The sequence below is a fragment of the Bos grunniens genome, chromosome 25 (genome assembly GCF_055505025.1).
Source record: "Bos grunniens cultivar Pamir isolate PY7600 chromosome 25, Bosgru_T2T1.0, whole genome shotgun sequence".
NCBI classification, from domain to species: domain Eukaryota; kingdom Metazoa; phylum Chordata; class Mammalia; order Artiodactyla; family Bovidae; genus Bos; species Bos grunniens.
In genome coordinates, this window is record NC_141189.1 from 22,589,790 (window position 1) to 22,603,568 (window position 13,779).

General features: G+C 45.8%; 1 protein-coding gene across 2 annotated transcripts in view; it reads right to left on the reverse strand.

Moving 5' to 3' along the window:
* The window catches only part of OTOA (otoancorin), a 79,717-nt gene that overhangs the window by 38,447 nt on the left and 27,491 nt on the right, over window positions 1–13,779 (reverse strand). For both annotated transcript variants that reach the window (XR_015154639.1, XM_086375334.1), the window contains exons 10-15: window positions 13,167–13,267; window positions 10,449–10,588; window positions 8,205–8,328; window positions 5,615–5,830; window positions 3,676–3,843; window positions 2,787–2,927 (exon numbers count right to left, since the gene is read on the reverse strand). Coding sequence is in view for 1 of the 2 variants with exons in the window: in XM_086375334.1 (XP_086231460.1) it covers window positions 2,787–2,927; window positions 3,676–3,843; window positions 5,615–5,830; window positions 8,205–8,328; window positions 10,449–10,588; window positions 13,167–13,267 (890 nt within the window). In the remaining variant the exon portion in view is untranslated. The remainder of the gene's footprint in view (window positions 1–2,786; window positions 2,928–3,675; window positions 3,844–5,614; window positions 5,831–8,204; window positions 8,329–10,448; window positions 10,589–13,166; window positions 13,268–13,779) is intronic.

Genomic DNA, 13,779 nt, shown 5'->3' on the forward strand with positions numbered 1-13,779 from the left:
CCCGTGCTCTCACACCCCAGGTGGTCCAGGAGGTGAACGAGGAGCCAAGTCAAGGCAGCGAGGTGGGAGGTTTACTTCCTGTGCTCAGAGAAGCCGCCGCCCGGTTGAGGACCCCCTGCAGCCCCTATTTCATGCCCACCTGCTGGTTCCCGAACACACACCATTCCAGGAAGTAAAACTGACGATGACTAGACCAGGATGGGCTAGAAAGTTCCATAGATGAAGAATCTCCTGGGTCTTCCCTAGTGGTCCAGGGGTCAAGACTCCACGCTCCCAGTGCAGGGTGCCTGGGTTCAATCCCTGATCAGGGAACTAGATCCTACATGCTGTAGGTAAGAGTTCGTGGCCCCTTCAACCTCTCTGCGCTCAGCAAGTCGCCTGTCTAAACAGCTCACTCCCCACCCCCTAGAACCCCTGCCTCCTCCCCTGGCTTACTGTCTCCTTAGCACTCATCAGCATCTATCATCTAACAGGGCACACATTTATTCCCTGGAGTACCAGTGGTTAGGATGCCACGCTGTCATTGCCAAAGACTCAGGTTCAATCCCTGGTTGGGGAACTTACATCCCACAAGCCTTGAAGAGGGACCAAAAAAAAAAAAAGAAGAAGAGGCAACAAGTATCAGTGCATACATTTAACTACTGATCTTCTGTACTGTCTCCCTTATTAGGAAGGAAGCTCCCTTCACTTCCATGTCCCCAGGACCATGAACAGCACCTGGCACCTGAGAGGGCAGAGAAGTGGCCAGGGGCTCCATAAACACTATGAACGAATGAATGAATGCAAGTGAGAGGACGTTCAAGGGCCTCCACAGCACAATGCTCCCCAGGCAGCCCCAGTAGTAACCACTCTCATGTGAAGTGCATGCCCAGCAGAGTCTCATGAGAAATGAGCCCCATTTTGCAGATGAGAAAACTGAGGCCATGGGAGGAGAAGCAGTGACCCCAAAGTTAATCAACAGTAGCCCGGGAATTCACACTTGGGTTTCATCTAACTTAACACAAAAAAGATCTTCACGACCCAGATAATCACGATGGTGTGATCACTGACCTAGAGCCAGACATCCTGGAATATGAAGTCAAGTGGGCCTTAGAAAGCATCACTACGAACAAAGCTAGTGGAGGTGACGGAATTCCAGTTGAGCTCTTTCAAATCCTGAAAGACGATGCTGTGAAAGTGCTGCACTCAATATGCCAGCAATTTTGGAAAACTCAGCATCAATCCCAAAGAAAGGCAATGCCAAAGAATGCTCAAGCTACCACACAATTGCACTCATCTCACATGCTAGTAAAGTAATGCTCAAAATTCTCCAAGCCAGGCTTCAGCAATATGTGAACCGTGAACTTCCAGATGTTCAAGCTGGTTTTAGAAAAGGCAGAGGAACCAGAGATCAAATTGCCAACATCCGCTGGATCATCGAAAAAGCAAGAGAGTTCCAGAAAAACATCTATTTCTGCTTTATTGACTATGCCAAAGCCTTTGACTGTGTGGATCACAATAAACTGGAAAATTCTGAAAGAGATGGGAATACCAGACCACCTGATCTGCCTCTTGAGAAATCTGTATGCAGATTAGGAAGCAACATTTAGAACTGGACATGGAACAACAGACTGGTTCCAAATAGGAAAAGGAGTACGTCAAGGCTGTATATTGTTATCCTGCTTATTTAACTTATATGCAGAGTACATCATGAGAAACGCTGGACTGGAAGAAACACAAGCTGGAATCAAGATTGCCGGGAGAAATATCAATAAGCTCAGATATGCAGATGACACCACCCTTATGGCAGAAAGTGAAGAGGAACTAAAAAGCCTCTTGATGAAAGTGAAAGAGGAGAGTGAAAAAGTTGGCTTAAAGCTCAACATTCAGAAAACAAAGATCATGGCATCCGGTCCCACCACTTCATGGGAAATAGATGCGGAAACAGTGGAAACAGTGTCAGACTTTATTTTTTTGGGCTTCAAAATCACTGCAGATGGTGACTGCAGCCATGAAATTAAAAAACGCTTATTCCTTGGAAGGAAAGTTATGACCAACTTAAATAGCATATTCAAAAGCAGAGACATTACTTTGCCAACAAAAGTCCATCTAGTCAAGGCTATAGTTTTTCCTGTGGTCATGTATAGATGTGAGAGTTGGACTGTGAAGAAGGCTGAGCGCTGAAGAATTGATGCTTTTGAACTGAGGTGTTGGAGAAGACTCTTGAGAGTCCCTTGGACTGCAAGGAAATCCAACCAGTCCATTCTGAAGGAGATCCCTGGGATTTCTTTGGAAGGAATGATGCTAAAGCTGAAACTCCAGTACTTTGGCCACCTCATGCGAAGAGTTGACTCATTGGAAAAGACTCTGATGCTGGGAGGGATTGGGGGCAGGAGGAAAAGGGGACGACAGAGGATGAGATGGCTGGATGGCATCACTGACTCGATGGACGTGAGTCTGGGTGAACTTCGGGAGTTGGTGATGGACAGGGAGGCCTGGCGTGCTGCAATTCATGGGGTTGCAAAGAGTTGGACACTACTGAGCGACTGAACTGAACACTATTCTGCCTCCTGAGTTTGTTGCTGTTGTTCAGTCACCAAGTCATGTCTGACTCTTCCCAAGCCCATGACCACAGCACACCGGGCTTCCCTGTCCCTTACCACCATCTCCCGGAGTATGCCCAAGTTCATGAGTTTAATCACACAGAAATAAGTTTGTTTTACCAAGTACCAAATTAACCTTAGAACAGACCTTTCCCACAAGACAATCAGAAGTCCAGGCACCACCTCTGGGCGTTGCAGTCGTACCTGACTCCTCCGGATCTCCTTTTCCTTCAGGACTGTGGAGTTGAATCCAGGTTCCCTCCATAAATCAAAGAGAGACACTTCCTTAAAGAAAGCGCCCTGTATTTTGACAATGCCAGAGGCAGTATCTCCTGCTTCGATCACCTGTCAAAAGTGAGAAGAAACATAATAACAACTTTGCAGAGAATGGACTGAGTGTTGGGTGAGGGCCAGGGGCTGCATCAGTTGGGTGCTTCACGGGCAATAAGTCCCACCAGATCTGCTCAGCAACCCAATGAGGTGGGGACAGTCCTTATCCCCATTTTACAGGTAAGAAAACCAAAGCTTAATGAGTAATTGGCTGAAAGTTGATAATGTGAGATTCAAGCCCAATTCTGTCGTATTCCAAAACCCACACCCTTTAACCACAAGAGCTACAGCTATCTGCAAGGTATTGGTATTTTAGGCCCAACCCTTTGAGTTTCTTTCTTAGCAGACTGTGCAATTAGACATGGCAGGTCCAACAGGATATGATGCCCAGAAGACCCACTGCAAGTGAGAGCGAGAAATGTGGACATGGCTTTGGAACAGGAAAGGGGGGCCTTTCTGAAGCACTAGGGGAATTCAGGATTCATTTCCACATTTGAAAACCAAACCCCTAAAACATTATGACAGCAAGAAATCCAACTGAAGAAAAGTGTTTCGGATTCAGCTGGCTGGGGACAGCACCAGGGTCTGGGGAGAATCAGGTTCAACCCAGAGGCACTTTCTGGAAAGGAGGGGAGGTGGGCATCAGAAGAAGGCATTCTCCAGGCTTAGAACAACCCCACCCAAAGACAGAGCCCCCTCACAAAGTCCCAAAACCACACGCCTGAGAGCCCCAGGGGCTGCGGACCAGACATCTTCCTCTCACCTTGCTCAGGACAGCGTGCTGCTGGGCAGGTGACAAGTCGGACACGTGCAGGGAGGTGGCGCTTCTTAGGAGCTGCATAAGGTCCCTGCGGTCCATGGCGTGGAAGGCCTGCGTGCCGACCCCAGCCAGCAGCACGCCCATCTGACTGATGTTGTAGAAGGACAGCACCTGGGGGCGCCGGCAAGGGAGGGTGAGGACCAGCCTCGGGGCTGCACCTCAAGGGCGTGTACCAGGCCCCACTGCAGGCTGGGTGTCGGGAGGGGCACTGGGGCACCATTGTGAGCAAGACACAAGCTGCCCTCCCAGACCCTCCTCCTTCTATCAGGAAAGAGACTTAAGTATCAAAACACAACACATAGGTAACCGTGCCGCTGGGGTAATCACTATGCCATCCGAGGCCACAGCAGAATTAATAAAAAGCAGTGGAGGAGGGCAAGGCAGCCCACTCCAGTATTCTTGCCTGGAGAAACCCCATGGACAGAGGAGCCTGGTGGGCTGCAGTCCATGGGGTCATGAAGAGTTGGACATGACTGAGCGACTAAGCACAGCACAGTGACCCATATGCCACCTTTGACCAGGCAATGGGCTCTCTGGTGTAATCTGATCTAGCTGACGAGATTTAAAAATTGGGGGGATCCTATAAAAATCCAAATTAGTGTTTCTGCTTTATTTAAAAAAAAAAAAAACACCTGAACATCAGGCAGTACCCACAGTGGCAGTAATGGGCAAGAACCTTGGGGTGGGTCACGGCATCTCTGTCTGCCCTGCCCACCCCTCTCATGGGACCAGGAGAAGCCTGCTGCCCTCCGTATGTCACCCGTCGGGCAACTGACACAGCAAAGCCCCGCACTCGTCTATCTTCACGTGGCAGCTTTGAGGTGAATTAAAGAAGCATTTTAGGATGTGAATCTGATATTTTATATATAAAAAAAAAATATGACCGTAGCTGGACACCTTAACAGAAATCATGCCTGTTTCCCAACCCCTCCTTTGGAGTAAAGAGGCTAAATGTAATATAATCAGAAAATTTTATTGGTTTTTAAAAAAAAAACCAGTTGAGTGGTTTCCTTGAGCTATTCCATGTAGAATGAACAGTCTCTTACTGTCCTGAAGGAGAGCAGACTTTTGAGCACTTGGCTTCTTAGCAAAAGTCACCTCATTCCTCTGTAAGAAGAGGATGCCAGGAAAGGGAAAAGCCACTCGGTCCAGGGCTGGGAGGAACAAGACTGTCTCCCTCAGCGCTCTAAAATCACATTCACAGAGTGGACTTAGGTGGCCCCAGTCAAAACAGAAGGTCTGCAAAGCCTTCAAACTAAAGTCACCAGAAGTCTTGAAGGGACAAGATGGATGGTCTCCCCTTAGCCTTGAGTCAGAAAGGAGAATGAGTGGGCAGTGGTCATGGCGCCATGATAGAGGCAGTCAGCATGGGAATGAAACAAGTGGGCTCTGAAGCCAGATGCCCTGGGTTCAATCCCAGCCCTGTCCCTCTCATGTGGCCTTGGCAATTCCCTTGTATGCTCTGTGCCTCATATGAATGGCCTAGAAAATGGAGGTTATAACATTACTGACCTAATAGGGTTGTTGGGAAGGTTAAATGATTAACTCAGTGATAGCTAACACTCACTGAGCTCGGACTCTAGGTCAGGTGTTGTCCAACCTCTTCCTGTGTACCGACTCACATAAATCTATGGTATAGGAGCTACTGTTATCCCCATGTTACAAAGAGGGAAAGTAAGGCAAGGAGAAGTTGTCAGTTCCCCACTGTCACGCAGCAGACACTGTCACACAGCAGATACTGTCACACATGGGAGACCAAGGATTGGCACCCAGGTAGCCTTCTTCGGCACCGTCTTCTTACCGATTGGCTGTCCCTGCTGAAGGTCTATAACCAGCCCTTCGGTCTTGGGCCATTAAAACAGAGTCCAAAGCTCCAACTGACCTTCTGGTGGGCCAGGTATTTGGCAGACAAGATGATGACCTGGCTCCTGGCCCAGCCCGAGACCTGGTTGAGGGTCGAGATGGCACTGTGCACAGCCTCGGGGGAGAGGGATTCCAGCTGACTGTGGGTCAAGCCCACGACCGCATCCGACAAAGAGCCCAGAGTCTCATTGAGGGTCTGGTTCTCCGTGGCAATTTCCAGGAGCTCAGCTTTGAGCTAGAAAGGGAGCAAGCCAGGGTGAGAGTCGACAGCAAGCAGGAAGGCGGCTCCTTCGGACTACACCCCAGCGTGCACCCTCCCCCTCCCTGCTCATCAAAAGGAAGGGGGCTCCTGCTGAGGCCAGACCATGAGTCACCCCGCTGAAAATGCCACCTCCTCTGGCCTTGACCTTCCTATGCTCAAATTCACTCTATGCTTCATTTAAATATTAATTTGTTATTAAATCAACCTTAAAGCATGGCAGAAGGAAATTTTGTTCACTCATAACTCCACCACATTCCTGTAGCATCTATATTTTTTTTGTGACCTTGAACTCTACATCCTGTCTATATGGCCACTTTTCTTTTATGAAATATCCAGGGAAGCTTTATGATAATATATAAATGTGTAAAAATAATTCTCAACAGTAAAAGTCTCCTGAAAACTCTACCTCAAAAAAAGTACTATGGTTAGTAATTGGGTGTTTATGTTTCCAAAATTTATTATGCCTATATAAATAAACTATGGTATCTAGTCTTTACATAGGTGTAACATGAACAGAAATGCAACTTTCTGCTCTATTTTAAATTTTTCATTTAAAATTATGTCTTACAAGTTTTCACGTTTTGTGATTCCCTTATTTTTATAACATGCCTGTCCAGTTATAGTCAAGTGTGTTTCCCAACTGCTTTCAGTAAAGAAGGTGATCAATTTATCTGTTGTAACGTGACCTCTATACAAAAAACAAAAACAAAAACAAAAACAGAACGGTTTGTGTTTTGACACCTGAATTTGCATGAACCACATAGTCATGTCAGAGGCGTGTACGCAAGTATTCCAGATGGCCACTGGGGGGCAGCAGAGTAAAGTGAAAGAGACAGCTATCACAGCTGGTTTTCTCCAGACTCAGCAGCTCCCCTCCCCTAGAGATCAGCTTCCACATCTGCAAAAGGCCTACAGCAGTGGCTCCCAACGTGTGGGGCTTAACCAGTAGTTTCAGCATCACCTGGAGAGTTGTTGGAAATGCAACATCTCAGGTTCCACCCCAGCCCTCCTGAGTCAGGTGTTTATTAAGCTGTTTCTAACAAGCCCTCCAGCTGATTCTGATGCACCCTCAGGGTAAGAACTATTGATCCAAATGAGCCAAAGGGTTCTCTCATATCTAATTGCACCCAACTTTCTTCTTGGTCACAACTGTCCCTGTGGCCCTAAATTACACCTATTTTCTTATTTTTGCTTGAGCTTACTTGGGAAGGATTCTTTTCCTGGAAAACAAAAATATGCACTGACCAACAAAATGCCTATAGTGTCAAATGCCAAATGGGACTGAGGATTTGGTGATGTGTGAAAAACTGATGTGGAATAACTGATGATGTTACCAAAATTTTCTTGAATATTGCTCTCATGTCATCTTTCCCATTTAGAAAATGAGAAACAACAAAAAGAAGTGAGAAAGGGGCTTCCCTGGTGGCTCAGTGGTAAAGAATCCTCCTACCAATGCAGGAGACTAGGGTTCAATCCCTGGTCGGGGCAGATCCTACACGCTGCAGAGCAACTAAGCCCATGTGCTACAACTACTGAGCTTTGCTCTAGAGCCTGGCAGCCGCAACTTCTGAGCCCACAGGCCTAGAACCCGTCCTCCACAACAAGAGAGCCACAGCTATGAGAAGCCTGCACATCACAACTAGAGAGAAAGCCCATTCAGCAATAAAGGCCCAGCATGGCCATAAACAAATAAAATCTTTTTAAAAAAAGGAAGAAGTGAGAGGAGCCAGGCAGAATTAAGACTTCAAGGGAAGAAAGGAGAGAAAGAGATGGAGTCAGGAGGGAAATGAGATAGTCCCCATGTCCCAATTTGCCCAAAATCTTGGTCTAGGAATTCAGTAACCCCCCTGGCTACATCGGAATCATCTGAGTAGCTTTGAAGACCTACCATACCCAGGCCAAACCCCAGACCAATAACTTGAGAATCTCTGAGGGCAGAGCCTGGGGAAGGGACATGACACTAGTAGAACCAGATTTGAGTTCTTTTATTTCCTCTCTATTCCAAGCACAGTCACCAGCCAAGCAGCTTCAACATCGCCTGGAAGCTTGATAGAAACGCAGAGTCTCAGGCCCCACCCAGACCTTAAATCTGCATTTAAGATCCCCAAATAACCTCACGCACATTCAAGTCTGAGGTGGACACTCTGATTGAACTTTGATCTATTCAAGCTTGTCCTACAGTTTTTTGTTGTTTCTCCCTACTTTAAGCTCATCCCGGTGTTTCTGCTGTGGCTGGACTTAGATCTGATTCACACTTTCTTGCAAAGGGCAGACAAGACTATTCTTCCCATTTCTCTGGCTAGTGAAACTGAGGCCAAGGGTGCGGGGCCTCACAGCACTTCTGCACCTTCTGAACACCAGCCTGGAAGCCCCTCAGGTGGCTGCATTTGATCATCTGGTGAAGGAGGACTTGGGCCACAGCAGCGTCCAGCAGCTCCAGGTCATCGTAGAAACAAACCAGCAGCCCCAGCCTGCGTGAAAAGATAAGGGATGCTGGTGGAGGGCGGAGAGGAGGGGGGCCACAACCAAGACTCCACTCCAGTTAGAACCAAGAGGTCACAATCATAGCAGCTGCTGAGCACCAGGAACCGTGTTGAGCCCTTTATATCTCATCACAACCCTGCAAGGTGAGTGCTCTCATTAGCCCCATTTCACAGAAGGGTAAACTGAGACTCAGACAGATTAAGGCTAGTGGTGATGGGCCTTAAATCTAGATCCATCCAACTACGCTGTCTCTCCTCCTGGGGCTTTAAGGGATACAAGGAAAGCATTCCTTATCCACACAGAGATAAGAGATTTGCCCACCCTGAAGGCAGAAGTTTATTTCCAGGATGCTCTACAACCAACACCTCTAGATGATGAGGCTTCAAAAGAAAATAAAAAGACAGAAGTCAGAACACTGTAGGAGCAGAGATGAGATCTGAACCCTGGTCTAGCTGGAAGCACTGCATCTATTGCTTAAGAACATAACTTCACCCCCAACTGGAATTTGAAGCTCAGCTCTGTGAGACATCTGACCTCCAGCAAGTTACTTCTCTGCAAGCTACACACGTTGTGCAGCGCACACTCTACTATAACCCTGCCTCTCTAAGTGTTTAATGGGGAGGTTTCCTTTGCCCATCATAGCACGTCATAATAAATATGATGAATGAAGGAATGAGGAGTACTGTGGGAGTTAAATGAGAAGATGCATACCAACTGATTAGCATACTTCCTGGTAGATGCTGAGCATTTATTCTGAAATGGATGCTCTTAGCATTAGAATGGAATCTACTTGACTTAGCATGGTTGGAGCACCTAGTTGACCATGATCAAACACTGACACTCTCAGACATGTCCCCAGGAAAGCAACCAGCCCAGGGAAAGGATTTTAAAGTGTGTCTAAAGAGAAAAAAAAATACTCAGAGGAAGTGAAGACCAAATATTAATAACCATGTTAAGAATAACTAATCTTTATTGAGCACTTTCTATGTGCAAATGTGCTTAATCCTTACAAGGGTCTTAATGAAATAGGCAGCTTATTAGCTCCCATTTCACAGATGGGGAAGTAGAGACACAGGGAGGTGCAGATCACACAACCTGTAAGTGGCAGAGCCAGGATCAAACCCAGGACTTCTGGCTCCAGGCCCCATGTTCTTAATCACTAAACTATTTTTTGTGTAAGATTGAAGGCGGGAGGAGAAGGGGACAACAGAGGATGAGATGGTTCGATGGCATCACCGACTCGATGGACGTGAGTTCGAGTAAACTCCGGGAGGCCTGGCGTGCTGCTGTCCATGGGGTCGCAAAGAGTCAGACACGACTGAGCAACTGACTAAACTGACTAGAAAATATAGGGCCCATGCTATTGAGTGAAAATTACTAAGGACAGGGGAAGAGGGTGTAAGAGTTTTAAATGAGAATATTCTCTGCAAGTGACTTTGGAAAATGTAAGGTCATGTGATGCTGTCAGAGGAAGGTCTGTGACAGTAAGACCCTGGGAGATGGAGAAAGGATGGTGAACGGTGCCCACCACCCCTCCTCACTGCACAATTACCCCCCACATTCAAACCCTTTCTGGGGTCACCAGGTACACAGCTCCTGGCCCTTCCCTGCTGGAAATGGTTCCAGTTCCTGGGGATCAGGTTACAATCACTAAATTCTAGAGCTGACCTCACTCCAGGGCTCCCTGCCTGAGGGTCTAGGATACAACAGGTTCACAAATATGAGGCCCGTGAGCTAGCTATTTCCAATACTCGACCTAACCAATTATAAATGACACATTTACAACTTGGAATGGAGGGAATACCAAGAATGTAAAAAGTTCCATTTCTGTGCTTAGAGCTGGAATCTTAGCACTTGATAGATAAGGCTGTATAAAATGTTAGCACATAGGAGATGCCTTCAAAGCATTTTGTTTTCTTCTCCACTTCATAACCTCTTTAAAGGGATCTCTTTGGGGAAACACCTCCCTCACATGCACAGAGATGTGGGACGATTCAAAGAGATGGATCAGCCACTTCCCTCCCCCTCCCCGGCTCTTTTGCTGCTCAGAGGAAGCTGATGCTTAGATGGGAAACAGCTCCGGGGGCCCGGCACCCACGCCCCTTGCCTGTGGATGGTAGAGGTATTCCTCATGTCAAAGTTGGAGGAGCTGATCCTCTCCAGAAACGCCTGGGCCAGTTCAGGTGTGACGTCATAAACCGTGTCCAGCTGCTTGGTGGCGTTGTCATAGCTGATAAACAGCCCAATCTGGTGGAGGAGGCCAGGAAGATCAGTGAGGGGCTGCAGGAGCCCTGTGAAGTCCCGCCCCGGTGGCCTGTGCTGCGCCCCACCCCCAGACACCTGGAGATGCCCATTCCTCATTTTCATTGATTTCTTTTTTTTTTTTTCTGTAATAGTTTATTACAAGATATTGAATATAGTTCCCTGTGCTATACAGTAGGACCTTGTGGTTTATCTTTTTTATATATAGAGGCATGGATCTGCTAATCCCAAACTCCTAATCCATCGATCCCTCATCCCATTTCCTCTTTGGTAACTGTAAGTGATGTTGATTTCCTAATGGTCTGTAACTGCTGCTTCAGTTTCTTCTACAATCCAACTGTTATTTAGGAAAGTTTTCCTTTTTTAATATATGAGCAGTTGAACTTTTTTCAAGCTAATATTTGCACATTTATTTCTAGATTTGTTTTATTGAGGTCAGAGAATGTGGTCCACAGATTGTTTGCTTTGGGGAATCAGAATTTTTTTAATAGATAAATCAGTTTGCAAATGACCCACAGGTAATTTAAAAAAAGAATGTGTGTTCTCTTTGTAAGATATAAAGTTGGATATATGTATACAATATGTATGTAAATACCTGTTTACATAATATTTAACACACATTTATTATGTAAATATATACATAATGCATTCAAGTTTATTAAATATACTCTTCAGGTTCTTTCTATTATTGTTCACTTTTTGCCTGTGTGTCCCAGAGTGTCGCACTGAGGTCTCCTATATTTTGAGGCACTGTTACTCTTCGCTTAAAGATTTCATAAAGCTGTCTCTCCCTCACAGATTGTGGTCTTCATCCATAAGAAATTCCCTCTGAGTGTTGGTACCCTGTGGCTTCACCTCCCTTCTCCACATGTTTAGAAGATGAAGAAATGTTGAGAAGAGCCCCTGGATCTCAAGAAGTCCCTGCTAGGGGGCCCAGCTTCCTGAGAATTTAACCTCTATCGACTTTCTGAAATTCACTCTACTTTGAAAAAGTAAAATGGAGGTCTAATCCATTTTATAACTGAGGGTTATGAGACTGAGAGACATCTGTAATATTCCCAGCCTGTCAGGTAAAAAGAAGAACCTAGGGACTTCCCTCATGGTCCAGTGGCTAAGACTCCATGATCCCAATGCAGGGGGCTCAGGTTCAAAACCTGGTCAGGGAACTAGATCCACGTGCCACAACTGAGGATCCTCCATACTGCAACCAAGACCTGGTACAGCCAAATTAGGAAATAATTTTTTTTAAAGAAAGAGGAACCTAGTTCTGCCTCTGGTTTCATAATAACCAGACACGGTTGGGTGAGTCAGTTCTTGAACAGGCCAGTCATTTGCTGCAAACACTTCTTTCACTGGCCAGGATAAAGTTAGGGCACACAGGGTAAAAACTGGTGGCAACCCCCACACTCTTTTTGTGTGTGTGTGTGTGTGTGTGTGTAATAAAGTTTTATTAAAGTATAAAGGAGATAGAGAAAGCTTCTGACATAGGCATCAGAAGCGGGTAGAAAGAGTACCCGCCTGCTAGTCTTCAGCTGGATGTTATATAGTCACTAGCAGTCTGATAATGAAACAAAGGAATGTCTTAAAATTCAGAATGGCACTAGGCCCCTCACCCATAAGATGCATTTTGGGATAGTCTTGGCACCAAATGGTTTATCCTGGGCCATAAAATGATTAACTTGAATCTTGAAGAAGGGCACTCTTTATGAAAGCCTCCCTGGCGGCAGCATTCCTTGGAGGCTGAGTTCTAGAATCATGCCTCCCAAGGGATTTTAGTATCATCAGACCAACATCAGGAAAAGGAGAGTAATTCCTGAGCAGTGAGTTAAGCACCATGAATATGTACACTTCTCACTGTAAACTTTAAAGTCCAATCATCGCTCATGCTGAAGTAGCTATCAATAGAAGTAGCCATAAATAGAAGCAACAATTGATCCATGTTGCTTTTGACTTGGGTTTGTGCTTCCAATGACTGTAAACTCTATAGCTACGATCCTTGGCATTTCTTGAGTTCAAAAATACCCTTAAATGACCTTTGGTTCATAGCCAGCCTTCTCTTTAGATCATGTTGTTGACATTAGAACTGTCTTAGCTGTCCACAATTCTTTTTGTTTTCTTAGCTCTTCTATACTAGAACACAATCCAGCAACTGACTGCTTGAGGCCTTATTCAAGGAGTTTTCTTTAGATGCTCAAGTTATATTGAGCTAAGGTGAGTGGTCAATTTCCAGGGCACCTCGACTGGCTGGCTGAACATGAGAGGTTTAGAACACACCTTTGTGTACATGCTAAGTCGATTCAGTCGTGTCCGACTCTTTGTGATTTAATGGACTATAGCCCGCCAGGCTCCTCTGTCCATGGGATTCTCCAGGCAAGAATACTGGAGTGGGTTGCATCGCCCTCCCCTCCAGGGGATCTTCCCAACCCAGGGATCGAACCCACGTCTCTTAGGTCTCCTGCATTGGCAGGCAGGTTCTTTACCACTAGCGCTTAGGAAGTCCAGAACACACCTTACTTCAGATGTGTTGGTGATGGAGACATGTAAATGTATTTTTCAAACTTACTTCCATAGGACTAATTCTCATAATTTCTTCAAAGGGTAGGTGAACCATGTATCTGCCCAAAATCCATAAGTTTTCTGCACTAACCCATGAAAAAGAATCATCTGCAAAAAAGACAAAACACAGATTAAAAAGTAAATAAATAAAAGCCTATGCACTGGCAAATGATTGTCAAAAATATCTTTGATATCAGGACCTCTTTTTGCATCCATTAATTCATTCAACAGCCAATTTTTGAGAGCCCTCTGCTTATGAGATGCTACACTATACATAGGCAGGGACGGATATCCACCACTTCATTATTCATAGTGCGGCTCCTTGGACCAGCAGCCTCAGCACCACTTAGGAACTAGTCAGACATGCAGATTATTTTGTAATACTAAGACCACAAAATATAGTTTCATTTTTAGTTACTAACTTGAAATATATTTGATTATTTTATTACTGCCAGTAACAAATCTTATCTTCCTTATTGATTATCACTGAGTACATGAGCCAACCCAAACTATTTGCCCTTTCTTGAATGCACCCCTAATGGTCTCCAAATCTTTCCTCTCTTGGGACTTTCCCAACAGCCAGACTGCCTTTCCCCTAACCCTTCTGCTTCCAAACCCAA